The following is a 19904-nucleotide window of genomic DNA, read 5'->3' on the forward strand; positions in this document are numbered from 1 at the left end:
CGCTAATCATTATACCATCGTATGTACCCTTAATGAGACACCAATATCCCTACTACATACACCCTTTTTATTTAAAACCCAACGTAAAACTTCTCTAGCTACCCTATCATGGGCTTTTTTGAAGTCAATAAAAAACACATTCAAATCCCTCTTCTTTCCCCTAAACTTTTCCATTACAACAACAACAAAACCAAGCCTTAGTCCCATAATCGCATAAATTGGTGGAAAAGGATTCATATTGCCGACCCCACTTAGTGGGACTAAGGCTTGGTTTTTTTGTTGTTGTATGGACCATTTCTTTTGATAGATTCAAGGATATTAAATCTTTACTCACTATCTTCTCCCAAGTTATTTTAGGTCTATCCCTACCCCTTCTACTGCCCCCCACAGTAACTAAGTCACTCTTCCTCGCAGGAGCACTACGTGGCCTACGTTGCAAGTGTTCATACCATCTGAGTCGTCCCTCCCTTATCTTATCTTCTATAGGAGCTACACCTAACTTACCACGAATACGTTCAATGTTATACCACTTATCCATCTAAGCATTCCCATCTTGACAACTTTTACTTTTGAATATTATGTTTCTTCGTCCCCCAACATTCTGATCCATATAGCATAGCTGGTCTTATAGCTGTCCTATAAAACTTTCCTTTCAATTTTAAGGGTATTCTACGATCACAGAGCACACTTAAAGCACTTCTCCATTTTATCCAACCTGCTTTAACTCTATGCATTACATCATCTTCAATTTCTCCTTCAGCTTGCATAATAGATCCAAGGTATCAAAATCTACAAATGCTATTTATTTTTTCATCATCAAGTTTAACTTTGTCTCCAATATTCTTCCTATCATTACTAAAATTACATTTAATATATTCTGTCTTATTTCTACTTATCCTAAAGCCTCTAGATTCCAAAACTTCTCTCCATAATTCTAACTCAGCCTCTACTCCATCCCTAGTTTCGTCAATTAATACAATATCATCTACAAACAACATACATCATGGAACCTCCTTTTGAATACTCTTAGTCAATTGGTCCATCACTAAAGTAAAAAGATAAGGACTCAAAGCAGATCCTTGATGTACACCTATGGTGATTGGAAATTCTCTAGTTTCTCCATCTATAGTCCTTACACTAGTCATTACTCCATCGTACATATCCTTAATGACATCAGTATACCTACCACATACACTATTTTTTTTCTAAAACCCACCATAGGACTTCCCTAGGTATCCTATCATATGCTTTATCAAGGTCAATAAATATCATATGCAATTCCCTCTTCTTTTCCCTAAACTTTTCCATTAATCTTCTTAAAAGATAAATAGCTTTTGTGGTAGATCTCCCAGACATAAAACCAAATTGATTTTCTGATACCTTCGTTTCTAACCTTAATCTTTTTTCAACTACCCTTTCCCATAGTTTCATCATATGACTCATAAGTTTAATTCCACGATAGTTATTACAATTTTGAATATCTCCTTTATTTTTGAATATAGGTATCAAAGTGCTTTTTCTCCATTCATCTGGTATTTTCTTAGTTTTTACAATTGTATTAATTAAATTAGTAAACTATATAATTCCGTTATCACCTAAGCATTTCCAAACTTCAATTAGGATGTCATCTAGTCTCATAGCTTTCCCATTTTTCATCTTTTTTAGTGCAAACTTAACTTCATTAACTCTAATTTTGTGAATAAATCTCATATTTTTAGTTTTTACCTCATTTGACAATTCTAAGTTTAAGTCTTCTATTAATCATTTTTACCCCTACATTTTTTCATTAATCTTCTAAAAAAAGTATATAGCTTCTATAATTGATCTCTCAGGCATAAAACCAAATCTGAATTTCTAAGATCCTCGTTTCCAACCATAATCTATTTTCAATTTCTTTTTCTCATAATTTTGTTGTATGACTCACAAGTTTGATTCCACGAGAGCAATTACAATTTTGAATATCTCCTTTATTTTTGTATATAAATATTATAATGTTTTTCCACCATTTGTCAAGCATTTTCTTAGCTTATATAATTGTGTTAAATAAACTAGTTAACAACATAATTCCATAATCACCTAGGCATTTCCAAACTTCAAATGGGGTATCTAGTGCTATAGCTTTTCCGTTTTTCATCTTTGTAATTGCAAACTAAACTTAAGTAACTCTAATTCTGCAAATAAATCTCAAATTCACAACCATCGAATACATAGTCAATGGAAGCAATAAACAAGCATGTATGTAAACACGAGTTGCACGGTAAACCATAACGCAACACAATTCATTATTCACACCTCCATACACCTCCATAGACAAGGTGTGTTTGGCGAGAGAGCCAAGTAGGCTAAACATGTTTGCTATAGTTGGTGAGCTTTACAATAATTAATAGATATTCACCCTCTCCTAAAAATATTTCTATGTTATTCTCGCTCTAGCACTATGAAACATCAAACTAAGCAAGTCATACTCCCTTTTATGACTAAGTGATCTAGAAGAAGCATTAGAATTCAAAGATAAAGAGAGATTAAGTAAGAAGTAGCAAAGAGAGAAGGACAAACAAAGGAAGAACATAAAAAATATAGGGGAGGAAGAAGAAGAAGAAGAGGCAGAAGAATAGAAAGAGGAAGAACATAATAGAGATGCATGAGGAAGAAGAAAGAGAGGAGGCGGCAAAATGAGAATGTGCAAGGGGGGGGGGGGAGAGAGAGAGAGAGAGAGAGTAAAGCCGCAGCAATTCTGATTTCAAATGAAAACAGTACAATAACTTACGCGTCTAGCACTTATACCCATTACTAAAACCACATATTACAAAAATAACCCCAACTACATAATTACAAAACACTTATAGCCACTACTACTACCACCTATTTACAAAATAACCCCAACTAAATACGTAATTACACAATATCTTGAAAGTATTTAAAATACACAAATAAAACCCAAATTCCAAAGTAACTAAGCTTCTCAAATATCTAAATTTACTAATTTAAAAACAAATCCTTGATTTCTAAATCTTCAAACAAAATATGGTTGCCTAGAATAGTTTGCAAGTGATCCTCCATCAAACTCAAAGAAATAGACCTGAGTTTTGCAAGGTGCAAAACAGTAGAGATGGGATGCATAAACAAGGAAGAAGACATAGTGGAAAATCACAAGTGCTGAGGAGCAGCAGGGAAACCGTCGACGGTTTAGTAGAGATGGGATGCATAAACAAGGAAGAAGACATAGTGGAAAATCACAAGTGTTGAAGAGCAGCAGGGAAACCGTCGATCGTTTGGCTAAACCGTCAACGGTTTGGCAGCAGATTTCAAACAATTTGCATACTGTCTTAAATCGTCGGCAGTTTGGCCCAATCCGTCGATAGTTTGGCTCGGGAACCTAGCGCTGATTTTCAAAATTTGAATGTGAACATTAAGTTGGTTGGGTGTTTGGAGGGAAACCTCCGCAGTGTTTATATATACATCATTCTGAGTGTATTATCAAAGAGAGAAGATCATTGTAAGAAGTATTGTATTGTGTCCTTTGACATTTATAGTGAAACTTTGCCGATTGCTCCCATGGATGTAGGCATTGCCGAACCACGTAATTCTTTGCATTGTTGTTCTTGCTTTCATATATACTGCGTGTGTGTTCCATATTTGTTCTTCATTGGTTGCTGCGCTTAATTTCCGCTGTGCAAAAACCGAGTTTATTCACAACATGTATCGATGAGCCATTCAGCTTGTAATTTCACATTGTCCATTTTCAACCAACATGCAAACATGAACAGCAATTATTGCAATTCTCCTCAAGGTTCCCAATCCCGATGAAGTCAATAGGAGGAGAAGTTTCACACATGATTCAAGTCTTGGAGTCAATGTGTCACAAGCTTCTCACAATATTCAACAATTTCATCCTTTAAAAAATCATTGTGCCCAATTGAATTCCCAGTTTTAACATTAAATTTTGTTGCCAACTCCTCGTACTCTTCTACAACTACAACTTGAACGTGTTGTGTTGCTTTTGCTTGCCCTTCAAGGATGGCATTGTGTTGTCTACCATCTACGTAATTAATGGAGCGTTTTCATTTTCACATTGATAATCCATAACAACCATGAATTCAGGGTCACTTTTAAATTCTTCATTGTTGTGAATCTTGTGATCATAGGCATAGACTTGTAGTCCATAACAAAAACTTCCATTTTTTCTTTGATAGGTTGTTTAGAGAATTCAAGTTCATTTGCAATTTCCTCTTTTTTGTGATCATATGTGGAGTCCATCTGTCCATGACAACAACAATTTTTGTTTCATCCTTCATAGGCCATTTTGAGATTGGAAGATCATATTGCTCAAAACAAAAACTCTTTCTTTGTTGAGATGGAAAATGATCTCATGATAATAGTCGAGGCAGAATTCAGATAACAACAAACTTTTCATTTTTTCAAAAAAGAAGGTTTGAGTTTTATCTTGTCGTCTTTGGTGGTATTGTATTCTATACCACCACTCGGCCGCATAACCAACAAGCTTCTAAGATGCGAATCCTCCCTTCTTGTTTTGGGTGTGTCATTGTATTCAAAATAAATATCAAGACAAAACAGGCCATCCTATGAATTCTCTTTTGGAAAAATTACGATTGAAACACAGAATATCTCCTCAAAACAAAGCATAGAAGCCCATGTTATATTTCTCAAACTCATATATCATGCATAATATTCAAAATGGTTTCCTGATTGTTGGTTCTCCAATTTATCAACAATAATGGAGGTTTTTCATAAATTCCAAAAGATTCAAAACTAAACCTGACTTTTTTTTTTGTTTATAGCAAAAGAATTTCATTAATAGGGAAAGAATTTACAAGAGGAAGGACAAGACAGCTCCTGATAAAAATCAGGAACAACCCAGGAAAAAAGAACTAAGAACAACAAAGAGAAAAAATCATCAAGCCAGCAAGTTCCTCCAATCTCTTTGTAAAACTATAAAACTAGCACACCTAACCCAAACCCAACACACCACAGAGAAGCTACGTACTGAATCGTTTCCCACATCAACAACCAGTTTAATTTTTTCCCAGAAAAGATTCATGCATTACGCTCCAACCATAAACCCCATAAGACTACAAATATGCCACACTTCCACAATACTGCCCTATCCTTCCTTCTTCCAAGACCTGCAAATAATGTGATTAACAAACCGAAGGAGGACAAACCCAACTCTCATCCATGATACCAAAAAGCTTGTTCCAAATCCTCCAAGAAAATTTGCAATGCAAAAGAAGATGAGTGTCTCGGAATTCCTATAACAGAGCACACAAACACTTGGAGAGAGAGAGCCTTCAAAGGTCTCATGATCTGCAACAAGTCACTAGTATTAATTTTATTAAGCACAACCAACCAGGTAAAAGCCTTAATTTGGGGGGGAGCTTTGGCCTTCCAAATAATAGGATAGGGAGGAAATGAAGAGCTGAAACGGGTCAAGAATTCAAAGAATGATTTGCAAGAAAACACCTCCAATTGATCCAAAGACCATGAAAGAACATCCCTCCCCAAGGACAGGTTACTATAATTCAATAAGGAGAAAAAGGATGACAACTCCGCCATCTCCCTATTTTTAAGAGGTCTCTTGAAGTAGAGATTCCAAGAAACCAAAGGACTACTCAAATTTCCAACAAAGAAAAAAACGACTCTATTTTGCTCCGAGCTCAATCTAAAAAGATGAGGGAAAGATGCGGAAAAAGAAGCATTCCCAAGCCATGGGTCTTTCTAAAAACAAGTCCGCGAACCCCTCCCCACCTCAAATTTAGTGTGACAGTGCTGAATTTATCCTTCAAATATATGTCAAATAATCCAAGTTGGATTTATTCAAACCAACATTAACATTTCACAAAGGAAAACAAAAAAAATTTATCCACGGGTTGCCATCCCCTTGATTCCTTGCTAATATATATATATATATATATATTTTTTTTTTTTCACTGATGAAAACAAAAAAGCAGCAGCCAAACCTCAATTTAAATGCAGGTAGGTTGCAAAATTCAGAAATTTGAGTTGGCAACCCAAGATTAAGCTAACTTCCCAACTTCTCAAGTCTCCACAAAATAAAAGCCGACAAAATGCAGCAAATGATGTCTGAATCCAGTGCCAGTACTGAAATTATCCTCCAAACAATGTAACTTGCACTAGCACTTGAATTTTATTCAATTCTGAATCAAGATCTCAAAGGAAAACCCAATTTATTGCAGCTGGAGACAGTTCTCAACTTCTCACGAATTTGGAAGCAAGAAAACATTGAAAATTTCCACTCGTAGGTCACCAGCGTGTGGAATGCATGTGCTGCTAGCAATAATTCTCCAGCTGGTGGCAGATCAAGGGATGGTGGTTTTAGTAAGGGTGGCAGTGTAACAAGGAAACTGAAGTTAGGGATTCAGAGGGATAATCGGCTGGGGATATTTTCAGTCAGTGCATGGGAACTCTCCAGTGGTCATACAGCGATGAAATTTCACAGGGTGGTATTTCAGAGGATTCTGATATTGATGGTGTGGGTGTAGTAAAATGGATGCTGGAGATTAGGGCTTTGAACCAGTGGCACAACTGTAATTTATGGAAGAAGTTGCAAGTGAACAGTGTTTCAGTTCCTGCAATTCTTGAACTTTGGATGGCCACAAGGTGATTGTGGTTTGCTCTGATGCCAATTTGATGTAAGACAAGCAATAGAATTCAGAGACAGAGAGAGAATTGAGAGAATTAGGAGAGAGGATTAGAAGAAGAAGACAGAACCAAAACAGAATAAAAGCAAAGAGAGGAGAACAAGAAAGAGAAAGAGCAAAACAGAACAGAGGTAGTGGAGGAAGAAGAAGATGGCAGAAGGAGAACCTGCAGTGGGGAGAGAGAGAGAGAGAGAGAGAGAAACTGCAGCAATTCTAATTTCAAATACCTGTTCAGTAACTTACAAGCCCAGCACTTATATCCACTACTACTAACACATTTACAAATTAACCCCAACTTAACACATAATTGCAAAATAACCCAACAGTACTTAAAATACACAAATAAACCCAAAGTAACTAAACTACTATTTTTCATAGCAAAAGACTATTTCATTAATAGGGAAGTAACCAAACTTCTTAAATATCTAAATTTACTAATTTAAAACAAAATCCTTGATTTTTTTAATCTTCAAACAAAATATGGTTGCCCAGAATAATTTGCAAGCAGTCCTCCGTCACTAAGGCATTATCCTACTCAAAAAAATAAAACCCACACTACTATTTACATGATGGTTATCCACCCTATGCACACAAGACAAGCGATCACAGGCATGCCCTAAACAAGCTTGGCCTGTGATACATGGTCAAGTTGAGAATGTGCGCAAATTGTAGAGGGAACCTATACCATGTGAGGTGGAAAGACCGCCAGGCCCATTAGACTTGAAATATGGCAGCTTAGGATGAATTACAGGAATCTTTGGTAGCAAAAAGAAATCCTCTTGAACAAAAAAGTCGCAGACGCTATGAAAGGTGTCACTGGGTGAATCCTCAACCCAATCCTCTAGATCTCAGGAAACCTCTGGGTTGATTACAATTGATAAGCAAAAATGAAAAGAGAGAATTATGTACCAACATCTTCATTATCTAGACTAACATAAATACAACTATACAAGTAAATGACAGCCTTGTACACTAAAAATGCTATGAAAATTACTATTCCTGACTACTACAGCTGTTTTTGACTTCTCTAGACTCAAAAGACCTCATAAACTTTGAAATCTGAGTCCTAAATGGAACTTCGTAAAAATAATAAACTTGGACTAAGGAAATGACACACTTGACTAGAGTCTAGACCATAATAATGATACCTAGATAGCAGTAATTAATAAAGATTATTGAAATTTACAAGGCAAAGGGCGGACTGACTTCCTAGGGGATATTAATTGATGCTTCACTACTTCAGAACTCAATATATGCATGCATACATTCATACATTCATACATACATACATGCATACATGCACATACTCATTACAAAGACAGAGAGAACAGCAAAAAGTGTGTGCACTGGATTTGAAGAATTAAATGATACTCACTACAAATGCTGAGATAATAGTTGCAACCAATGCTCCAATAAAACCTTCCCATGTTTTCTTTGGTGATAGCTTGATCAAAGGTGTTCTCCCAAAAAAGAAACCAAAGAAATAAGCAGCAATGTCATTGATAACAATAAGTGATGCTGGGAGCAGAAACCTGCACAAATATCCAACCATACTAAAAATCAAGAGTGAAGAACTACAGCAAATTAATAAGCAACAAGGAAATAGATATATCAAGCAGTGCTTTAAAAATCGAAGGCATAAGGCAAAGTGTTTTACCCCCGATGAAGCGTAAGCCTCAAGGCGTTGAGGCCTAAGCTTTTTAAGAATTTAATTTTAATTTAAATATATATAGAAATAAACTATATGTATTATATATAATATAATTTGTATTAAATAATTTATAAATCAGTTATTTAAAATTATAAAATTCTAACACTTCAAATTCGCCTAACTCTAGCTGTCTTTGCCCATGAACTGCAAAGCTATAGGCTTACAGCCAGTGCCTCTCCAAGAAACAAAAATTAGCACCTTGATAACCTTCCAGTTCCAGCCAGTAAAATAAATAAACAAATAAAGAAAAGAACACGCACAATGCTTGTTTAGAACGTCCAACATGACTCCCCTAACCTAGATTTCAGCCCTTGTCTCTCTTGACTCCCTCTCTTGCTCTTCTGACTCACATCATCTCAAAGAATCAAATGTGAAAGTACGAAGGGCTCATCAAGATCAGTAACCATTATATGTCAGGGGTCAAAGAAGCTGGCCAAAGAAATAGAAAGGCCAAGAGAGGTTGTTGGAGGAGCTGCTTGCATGCAGCCATCTAAGAGTCGAAAGGGTGGGTCAGGGTAGTTTATCTCTTCCCTATCCTCTCGAGGGAGCTTGCCAAAGACGATCTGTCAGCTTTTTTTCAAAGGGAGGGAGAGGCTCTATTCGTCGCAGGGATGCACGAGGAAAAGGGAATCCTTGCCCTAATATGTTTTATTGTAGTTTCTTTGATACTTCTATATCATTAAAATAATTTGTTTTCTGGAGCCGAAAGGCGTACCCTTCCATTTTGAGGTGTAAAAGATGTGCCTTTACACCCGAGGCACACACCCCTATCCCAAAAGCGTACACATTGCAGGACTTGCACCTTTTAAATTTTGCCTCGGTGCATTTTAACCCCATAAAGCCTCAAGGCACCGATCAGGAATGCCTTTAAAAACACTGATATCAAGTATCAACAAATGAACACTAAAACTATGCAAAAGTTGATAACTGACAAAATCAAAAACGCTACCAAAAATCTTTCATTACTGGAAAATGAGAAGACATGACAGTGAATTAATTGAGCAGTGGGGAGAAGGATACAAGGTCGTGGAGCAAGGGGACCTACAGTATATTATGAATGATGGCACAAACATATCTGTGTGTGTGCGTGTGCGCATGCAAGAGAGAGAAAGTGATAGAAGGGGGGGACTAACAACAAAAATAGCCTACCATCTCTATATACAAGTGATAACACTCAGTAAATAAAATCCTAGAATTTCACACCTAAAAACACATCAAGACGAATAAAAACAATAAATCTTTAATACTCTAGCTATTTTAAATAATCAGGACGAATAAAAACAATGAATCTTGAATACCCTAGCTATTTTAAATAAGTCCAATAATGAATACTTAAAACCTAGATTCTAACTACACTCTTACTAGTAAGTAGTAAGTAACTAAGTTGAAAAGAAACTGTATCAATAGGAGTATAGAATATGGCAGTTATGATCATTTGTTCACCATCAAACATCAGGTTGATTCTGCATCATTTTTTATATTTGGAAAATTAAGATTAAAAAAAATGGGGAAAAAATAAATAGACCATAGAGGAAGAAAATCATAGTAACAACACTTAAAAGTGGCACATATAAGTTAGATTGTGTGAATGTAGGTCAAATTATCAACCAGACAAGGAAGAACATTTTGGAAGGCAAGTTACCAGAAAATCCCTTCGAAAATATTGACTACAGTGAATGCAGACTGCACAAACACCACAAAAAGAATCATGTGCGTCCACGCATACTGGCCGAATTGGTACTTGTACATCTTCTTCTTTAATGTAAGAATGAACCATACGAAACCTAAAATAAACACAAATTTATTTTTTGTTAAAAAAAGAAAATTTCAGCAATACGTAATAATAATACATGGTAGGTCACTGAGCTAGCTGAATAGCGAACTAGCATATAACAACCAAACAGTAGATTGAAATCACAAATGAAATTTTATCTCCAATTCTTTAAGGATTAGAAACTATGCAAAACAGAATATTAAATCCAGTACATTTAAAGCATGAAACAAAATATGGTCTGACATTTCCTATGTAACAAATGTAGCATAAAAGGGAATTATTAGCAACCTGCAATATATAAGAAATAACAAATAACCATTTGATACTTGATGAGGCCGTTCACAAGCTTATACACGAATTTATCAGAAGACCCATTATTTACGAGCTGCTGACTGAGAATGCGACCATATACAAACAGCATTGCAGTGAAGAAAAAATGCCTGGAGCAACACAACAGAAATCATACGAACCTATCAGATATTTAAATGCCATAAACTTGTTTTAGTAATCTTCATTATTTTGCATCTGCCAAGGCTTTCTAACAGAAACTGTGCAGGCTTACAGCCAAAATTAATCATAGCTAGCTAGTTTCCTACCAATTCAAGAGCCTGAATCCGGGGAGATGTCTATCTTCACGAGCTCTTCTCAGTAGATTGAACAGCTCTTTTGCCATGAATATTTGGATAATAACAACCATAGCCGATATATAGAGATGACCCATGTAGATAATCAACGCAAAGCCTCCAATCATCCATATAGATGAATATGCACGGATCCACATTGATCTATATTTATTATGATCATTGACAAGTAAATGGCCCTCATTTGATCTGCTTACTTCAGGAGGAACCTGATAGAAAAGCACAAGCATTAAACTCCTAGGATTTCAAAAAGAAGCCAACATTCTATAAAATTCATGCCATCTTATTTTCAATGACCAAGCTAAAGGAAGAGCTTTGACGAATAGGACCCCCACCTCAAAAGATGAAATAGCATTACGAGCCTCAAAACAAAGAGAACTGGGAAAAAAAATACTTGTTCCAATACCAATCAACAAAAAAAAAAAGTCAAAAGGATCAATAGTTATTGTTGGATAATATTAGAAAATTAATCTAATCCTTAACCATGAGAACTGACTTTTTCTTCCATATTTAAATGCAAGTAAGCCCATGTTACAGACTTTGAATTGGCCATCTATGCACACAAATACAGGGCAAAAGAAAAGGAAGAGGTGGGGGACCGCAATTTCTTCATTCAATATCAACCTCATTTGAACGTCGACGGTGCCGAACTCGACATGTAGGTGTCGGTGGTGAACCAGTATCATGATCCATTTGCATTGCTCTAGATGTATTCTTAACTCCTAATAATATGCAAATGATATATATATGACACAATTCCCTGAGACATCAAATTAGCAAGATGTTAATAAATTAGGAAAACGCAAGTTTCCCTGGGAAACTATAAACTTCAAAACAAACACAAAATAAAAATTCAAAATCACGTATGACAATTACAACCAACATAATGAATATGTTATGCTATATCTAAACAAATCAAGTAACTGAAAATTAGCTTTTTTATTTTAAAAAAAAAATATCAAATGAGCTCTCTAGATGGACAACATCAGCTAGGAATATATTTAGTTATAATATAAAATTTTGATAGCTTATATAAAAAAATATGTTGTTACCATAAAACAAATAACAATGTGAACCTTTTATGAATCCATAAAGGAATAGACAAGGAATAACTATTCTCAAATTTCACCATGGGAATGTCTATTCCTTTCTTATTGCATGTTGGATGAAATAATAAGAATTATACAAGGAATATCCATTACCTCAATACCCAAATTTCTCATTGTATTCCATCTCATTCTGAGGAATAGATATTCCGTGAACCAAACATTAAGTGAAATCAGTATTAAAGTCATTGTCTCAGTTAAGAAGGGTATTATGCTCATTATCTCAGACAGTGGTGTTCTATATGGATATCATCGTCAAAGCCTGCATAATTAAGCTAAACCGTGAAATCAAAGCATCTTTCTTTAAGAATATCATGTGATCAATTTCTTTTGCTATCTAAAATATAGTATAGTAAGAAAAAAGAATATTATGCTATCAAACAGTTGCTAAACAACCACTGGATAAAAGCTTAAGCTATTAGTTGGTTGGGCCAACACTGTATTTCAACCTATCCAACACTATCCTTTAGGTGCAACCCCCTCTGCCACATGAAAATGTGAACATATTGAACTTGAATGGGTTTAGTTTGCACAAACACAGAGAACAAAGTGCAACAGGCCTAAGTGTTCTCATTTTAAATGATAAACTTCAACTTCAAATTCAGTTAGGAGTCTTTCTAACTTCTTTTATGAACTGGTGCAAAGAACTCAACCACATAGGTTTTTTTAACCTTTTTATAGAATAGATAAAATGAATTGTTATTCAATATGTATATGTATAAAACAAGTAATCACATCTTGTGCCGAGTGTTCCTCAAATTCAATACCATGCTTGACTTAGCTTATCATATAAATTTGCAGAAGAGACTTGAGTAGGAATTTTTCAATGAGGACTATAGTGGGAATGGGACCCAATAACCCAAACCCGTCTTTTATGAGCCGCTATTTCATTTGAGTTAGGTTGGGTCCTTCATAGCCATGACTGCCGCATGAGTGAAGAAGTCAATCGCACAGATGAAGTTGAAGACTTCCAAACTATATCCTCACCATAGCATCTTTCCCATAGGCCTAGCCCATCATCGCTGTCTGATTCTGGTCAGCCCAGTTCATCCCTAGCTCTATAGAATTTGAAGAACCACCATAAAATTACTATTATTCCATTGCTAGACTCCAGCAAAGGAGAGATATCAAATCACCTCAAATACATGGTAGTGTTAACTTACGCTTTGGCAATGGCAAAGGAGACGGATTGCATTTATGAGCTTTCTATACATTCTATTTGTGTTGATTCAGCCCAGTGGCTAATTGCTACGTAAGAAGAAGTTGAATTTTTCCTTAAGAACAATACATGGGGGTTAGTGAAGCCATTTTGAAAAAAGAAGATTGTTGGTTGTAATTGCATTTTCAAGAACAAGCAAGGTAGATCATGCATTAAAAGATGCTAGATACACAGCATGTGTGGTTGCATAAAGCTATATTCAGGTTCAAGGTGTGGACTCCAATGATATTTTCTCACAAATCATGAAGCACGCTTTATTCACGCCTTGCTTGGTTTAGTTGTCATGGGGTAATTTAGAGCCTGAGCATCGGGATGTAAACATGTTTATAGAGGTCAACTAACCATGCCCAGCCACCGCCCCTGCCCTATAACCATGCAGTCCACATTAGACTTGAGTCAATAATTAAATTCTCCGACTATCCCCACAATTGCACCCCAACTCCCGCCCTCCCCAAAAAAAATTTCGTAAAGCCCTTTCCATAATATTTATTTTACATTATAATGGAAAAGTCTCAACAACAGCAAGGGTAACTCCCCCTTTTCAGAAACTGGCATCTTGTTTGTCTTCTCTTGAAGAGAAAAACCCCAACATCAAAATAGTAGCTTAGGGCCCATTTGTTCAAGGTTTTGAATACAATATCCAAAAATGCAGCATACAAAAGGGCAGCCCGGTGCACAAAGCTCCTGCGTATGCGGGGTCCGGGGAAGGGGCGAACCACAATGGGTCTATAATATGCAGCCTTACCTTGCATTTTTGCAAGAGGCCGTTTCCACGCCTCTAACCCGTGACCTCTAGGTCACACGGCGACAACCTTACCGTATCCTGAAAAATACAGGATAGAAAGAATACACAAAATCATGTTTGCTTAAGAGTTTCAAAAAAATTGTTTTCGAAAACATATCTAAAAACTCCCCTAAAGAATATATGTTTTTTCAAAAAAAGATTTTAAGGTGTCTCCTGTGTTCAGAAAATGAGGTATGGAATATAAGCCACTTTTCAATAATAATAGTAATAAGAATAATAACAACAACAATTATCATCATATTATATTATCAAATGTGACTCCAATCAACCTTTAATTGGACACAGTTCCACTGTTTTCATTTCTGGAAATAATTTCGAAAACAACTAACCAAACACATTTTTTCAGTATAAAAAATACAAGATGCAATCCCTTGTTTACATTTTCGAAAACAATAATAGAGAAACACGTTTTTTGGATTCCAGAAGGGCCCTTAATCTTCTAAAACAAACTCATTAAATCAAATCCGAGTGAAAAACTACAACAACAACCAAGCTTCAAGTCCCACAGCTCAACTATATGTATCCTTTTCTACCTTTCCATGCAATGTAGAGTATATCCTCAAAAGGTTGGAATGCTTCCACACCCTAATTTACTTAGTCTAAGTTATTCCAAGCCTATCTCCCCCCCCCCCCCCCCTTCCTGCAGCCTGAATCAACTAAATCATTCTCTCTCACTAGAGCAATATTTGGCCTATGATTTAAGTGTCAAACCATCTCAGTTGTCCTTCCTTCACCTCATATTCTACAAGTGCTACATCTAACTTATAAGGTAGTATTTAGTCCTTACCATCTTCTAAAGTTGTGTCTTCCATCCATCTTAACATTCTTATGCCTGCTATGAAATGGGAAAATGAATCCAAGATATTTCCTAGGGGAAAAAAAAAATTTAAGCATAAAACAAGCCTGGGATATTTGAATCCCAAAAATAGGTCATGGCCAAACAAAAAAAATTACAAGAAACAAAGAAGGAAAAAGTTAGTTGCCCAAATAAGAGGAGAGAGAGTAAGATGGCAGGTGGAGTGTGTAGCCATGGAGCTGTTGTGGACGAAGTGGAGCCATGGTACATGGGGAAAGGAACAGGGCAAATAGGAGGAAGTTAAGCTGGAGCCATGGCACATGTTTTCATTTTCCCAGATTGGTGCCACCTGTGCGAGTCCAAAGGGCTCGCCTAAGTTGGAGTTACGGGTCATAAAATTAAAAGGGTGCCAGGACAGCACCATAAACCAACGAAGCACACCAGAATAGCAACAGACAGCAGCTCCCACTAGGTAGCAACAGGCCTAAAAAACAATTAAGAAAGAGCCTGCAAAAATGAGGGCAAAACAACCTAAACACTACATGGTTAAGACCAACGCATACAAAAATATAGTTTCAAAATTTTAGGGAAAAAAATAATGATGGGAAGTCAATGAAACATGGGTTGGATTTGGTATGAGAACATATGCACCCAACCACACCCAGGACACACTTCATTCTTCAAGCAATTGCACTTATTTACACATCCAACCCAACAACCTACATTTTTTGCTAAAAAACCACCTACTCGGTTGCAGGGTGAAGCTAAGCTCATGAGCTGGCAATATTGACATCCCTACTTGAGCAACTAGAAGTGTAGACAGCCCTCCACCGTGGTGAACTTGAAGAGAAGATACGGCATGCAACATCTTGATGGCTTGATTGCTTCATGGTTGCATTGGTTTCACCATCAGCAATTGAAATGGCTTTGTCCATTTGAGGAAGCTTAAGGTTGGCTCCTTCATTTACTTCTCCGCTACTAGGAAGAGGATTCCCCGCGTTATACTTACTTTTGGCATGGTTTACAAATTTCCTCCAGTGGTTTAATAAAACATCCAATCAAGAAGAGCCTAACCACCTTACCCCCCTTCCATTTTCTTGAAAAAGCGTTTTCATTCCCTGCCGCTCATATTCCCAAACTCAGTGTGATTCGTGAAACAACTCGCAGAAATTAAAGGGAAGCTAAACTAATTGCATCAGGAAATCAAGCGCGCAGATTAGGAAATATATAATAATTATTATAATAATAATACGGCAACCAGAAAAACGCAAATTTATAGCACGAGAGGGGCTCCTACCTTTGAACCTGCAACTCGTCGCTGCCTTCTGAAATTTGAAACTGCCATGAACATTGAACAAGATAGCGTGAGACCGAAATGTACCCAAACACGCATAAAATTTAAATATATACACAGATACATATGCAGATGTATCATCATACGTATGTATATATATCCACACAAGCATAAAATATTAAACATATATCTAAATATATACAGAGACACATATACATGTATAATGACATATATATACATATATACATATGTAGAGAGAGAGAGAGAGAGTACTGATTGGGAGAGATTGAGAGTGGAGAAAACGAATGAGGTAAGTGTGAGATAGGTGACTCTTCTTCTTCTTCTTCTTCTTCTTCTTCTTCTTCATGCGCTCGCTGTCGTCGATTCAGAGAAACCAAAAAATGAATCGGGAAGAGAATCAGAGAATGAGTTTATGTTTTTACATTTCAGGCCAAAACAATAGCGAAACTACGAAATGGCCCCAGTTTTCGTGTCTTCTTGGAGCGTCTATGGCCTAAGAGAAACCCCCTGCACTGACACGTAGATGGGGTCCCCCAGAAAAGGCAATTTCTTTTCGCAGGCCCCAATTTTCCGGCTTCCCAAACAGACTGAGAAATGGATGAGCCACCGGCGGGCCACTCGCCCTTCTGTTTTATTCGGTTCATGGTTTAAGGGGACGGTCCAATTTCAATTTCTTACATTTCAAATTTTTCACAAAAATAAAAAGGCTAACACATTTATTTTTATTTTAAAAAAAATTAATAAAACCTTGGTATTGTGTTTTATACATAATAACAGAATGAAATCAAAAAAAATAAAATAAATTTATCACAACAATATTTCCTACGTCAAATTTTATTTTTTGTATTTTTCATTTATCTCGCATGTATTTTAGTAAGATGTTGAGCATTTGATTAATTCAAATCACGACAATGTGTGTGTATATATGTATATATTTAATTGACTCCATATTATAATTGTCAAACTTGTATTTAGTAAAATACAAATTTCTAAAATTTTAGACTCGCTGAAGTTCAATTTTGTTATCAGAAAATATCAAATATATAATATTTAAAATCTTAAATTCTAAATAAATGTATTGAATGTATAATAAAGTCATTCATATAATATAAAATATTAAAATAACAAAAGTTCAATAAAGTTTGATTAGGCTTACAAGTAATATTATTAGGAAACTAAAATCAACTCATCTAAGTTACTCAACAAATTAACATTTTAATTGAAAATTTTAATTGTAGCGATTCCAAAAAAAATTAAAATTAATTAGTTAATTATTATTATTAATTAAATAATATAATATAATTGTAACGTCCTGCTAATAAAAATTTTTCCCCTATTTTAACATCAAAACATTAACCTAAACAGCAGGAAGTCACATACATAAACATAACCACATAAATTACAATACCAAAGCGTCTAAATATCTCATAGATTATATATAAATCAATGTTCTCCTCAAAACTATTCCATACTGAAGTCGGGGCATACAAAAAAATACTACTCACCCTTAACAAGGCAAACTAATAGTCCTTCTACCTGCGAGCTTGATCCGCTCGCCTAATTAGTTCACCTGAAAAAATAATTCAATACTGGGGTGAGACGACGCTCAGTAAGACGAAACATGTTATTACTAGTGTGGTTACTGAGTTAAATTTCTGTATAAATAATCTGATTTTAAAATAATATCATGGATAACTGAAATTTTAAATGTTGTATAAATAACATATATTAAAACTATATAAATTTACTATACTACTACTATTTCTGGAAATCTACTTATACTTATAATATCTGAGAAAGTTTCTCTGGGTATGTCATGATTTAACCCCTCATAATAGGGTTGTGTGGCCTAAAGGCGGGACCTATCCTGGCTAGCCGACCAAGGTAAGTCAACTTAACTCCGACAGTCTGATCGGCCCCCTCAATCCATATTTGATGGAGAGTATGTCCTAACATGGGTACAATCAACCTCATACCATTTACTGTCTGAGTAAAGTAAATGCACTCTGAATTGAATGCCTATAGCTACAGTACCGTGCTCTACTGTCTTATCCATCAGGGTCTGATACTATATAGGCAACTGATATCTGTAATATACTGCTTTTATTATGGTTTATAAAATAACCATAACCCTGTAAGTGTAACTGAAAATCTAGATAAACTGTCTGATATTCTGATTTAATATATATATATATATATATATATATATATATATATATATATCTGAACTACTGTCTGAATAACTAAATTTCAGGGCATTATGGTACTGTTAAACATAATATTCTGGAACCACTGAGAATGAATATTTCCATGGTATTTCTGTTAGTAAACTATAAACATAGTGTTCATAATACATATTAGTATAGTACTATTATATGAATAACTCATGCCACATTAATAGATATTAATATTATCAGGCTCTGAAAACTGTATATATAATTTGAATCATAAGTTAATACAAGTATATAACTTGTACTGAAATTATATATGGTTGCCTAGCATAGCATGTTTCTCTTACTTGATTATTGAAAAGCCCCTATTGTATACTGATCCAACACCCACAGGGCTTCCTACTCAACACCTTGAAACAACATTCGCTAGAACAGAATATCATTATTTCTTTGTCTCCGTCATTTCCTACAACTGCCAGAAAGCAAAAAACTGAATAAAAGGTCTTACCCTGATTCTGGGGAGAAATTTGACTCGATCCCACCAACGATTCGCCCCAACAGACTTGAAGAGAATTCCGCCAAAAGCGTCGTGGTGGCCTCAGATCGTTGATCGGGTGAACAATAGGGCCGAAATTGAAGAGAGATGGAGGAGTGACCGCAGGAGAGAGAGAGAGAGAGAGGGTGGAAGGTTTGCGTTGAATTTCTGCGATTAAACCAAGTTTAGGGCTATTTATACTGCGACCTTCGTCGACGAGCCACGTCATCTCGTCGACGAGGTCCAGAAGGAGGTTTGTCGATGAATACCACCTTCTCGTCGACGAAATTTAGAATTCGAAAAAACAACTGCTCGGTATTTTCTCGTTGACGAAATGCTTCCTCGTCGACGAGGTTCTCATGTACCCTCGTCGACGAATCCCCTGTGTTCGTCGACGAGTCCCTAGGAAAATTCTTGGATTATTACATTCCAAAATGCAATGTCACATTCGTCGACGAAGTCTGCTGCCTCCTTCTGTTTTTGTTTCCATTTCCCTCCCTCTTATTATTTAAATATCATTATTCTTCGAGTCGTTACAATAATATTATAATATATATGGATAAGTAAAGTATCCTGAAGCTAAAAGAAGCTTTAGGATTTCAATTAGAATCCCGAGACCCCCTCTCTCTCCGCTCACTCAAACTCTCTCTCTCTCACCGTCTCTATTGTCTCTCTCTCCTCAAACTCTCTCTTTCTGTTCTCAATTTTCTCGACAAAACCTATGCCGATTAAAGAACGAAAAATATCGAGTTTTTTCCCGATTTATCTTTTTTTTTTTAAATATATTAAATAATACCTTATTCTGGGAAGTATTTCCCATAATGACTCTAACGTAATCTCGCTACTTGGTCCAGCGAGATTTAAACAAATCTCACTAGACCAAGTAGCGAGATTTGTCACGTGTCAAGTCCAGCAAGATTTGCACAGCACGTCTCCCAACCTTAACCATCTCTGATGGATAGATGGATGGATTGATGGATGAATGGGCGTGAGTATACAACCTCTTATTACATGCAACATATTTGGCATAGCATATGACAGTGGGTACGTGGAGCGTGGGAGAGGAAGTGGGAGTGGGAACCATTTTTTTAATAATTAATTAACAATTCCTCCTCAGCTCAAAGAGAGAGAGAGACCTTAAATATTAAATT

At 35.9% G+C, this 19904-nt stretch overlaps 2 protein-coding genes across 5 annotated transcripts in view; one reads left to right on the forward strand and one right to left on the reverse strand.

The window, feature by feature from the left end:
• Positions 1–16619, reverse strand: part of LOC131164671 (phosphatidate cytidylyltransferase 1-like) — a 35846-nt gene extending 19227 nt beyond the window's left edge. The window contains exons 1-7 of one of the 4 annotated variants that reach the window (XM_058122055.1): positions 16300–16389; positions 16030–16070; positions 11431–11566; positions 10762–11015; positions 10454–10605; positions 10034–10175; positions 8056–8212 (exon numbers count right to left, since the gene is read on the reverse strand). In XM_058122055.1, coding sequence (XP_057978038.1) covers positions 8056–8212; positions 10034–10175; positions 10454–10605; positions 10762–11015; positions 11431–11505 — 780 coding nt within the window. In that variant the 5' untranslated portion in view covers positions 11506–11566; positions 16030–16070; positions 16300–16389. Of the gene's footprint in view, positions 1–8055; positions 8213–10033; positions 10176–10453; positions 10606–10761; positions 11016–11430; positions 11567–16029; positions 16071–16299 lie in introns of those variants that run through there. The other 3 variants (XM_058122064.1, XM_058122047.1, XM_058122072.1) reach the window with 3 other exon arrangements.
• Positions 8717–19904, forward strand: part of LOC131164696 (protein HOMOLOG OF MAMMALIAN LYST-INTERACTING PROTEIN 5) — an 81889-nt gene continuing 70701 nt past the window's right edge. The window contains exon 1 of the mRNA XM_058122108.1: positions 8717–8727. The gene's annotated coding sequence lies outside the window, so the exon portion shown is untranslated. The remainder of the gene's footprint in view (positions 8728–19904) is intronic.

This window comes from Malania oleifera, chromosome 1 (genome assembly GCF_029873635.1).
Source record: "Malania oleifera isolate guangnan ecotype guangnan chromosome 1, ASM2987363v1, whole genome shotgun sequence".
Classification (NCBI taxonomy): domain Eukaryota; kingdom Viridiplantae; phylum Streptophyta; class Magnoliopsida; order Santalales; family Ximeniaceae; genus Malania; species Malania oleifera.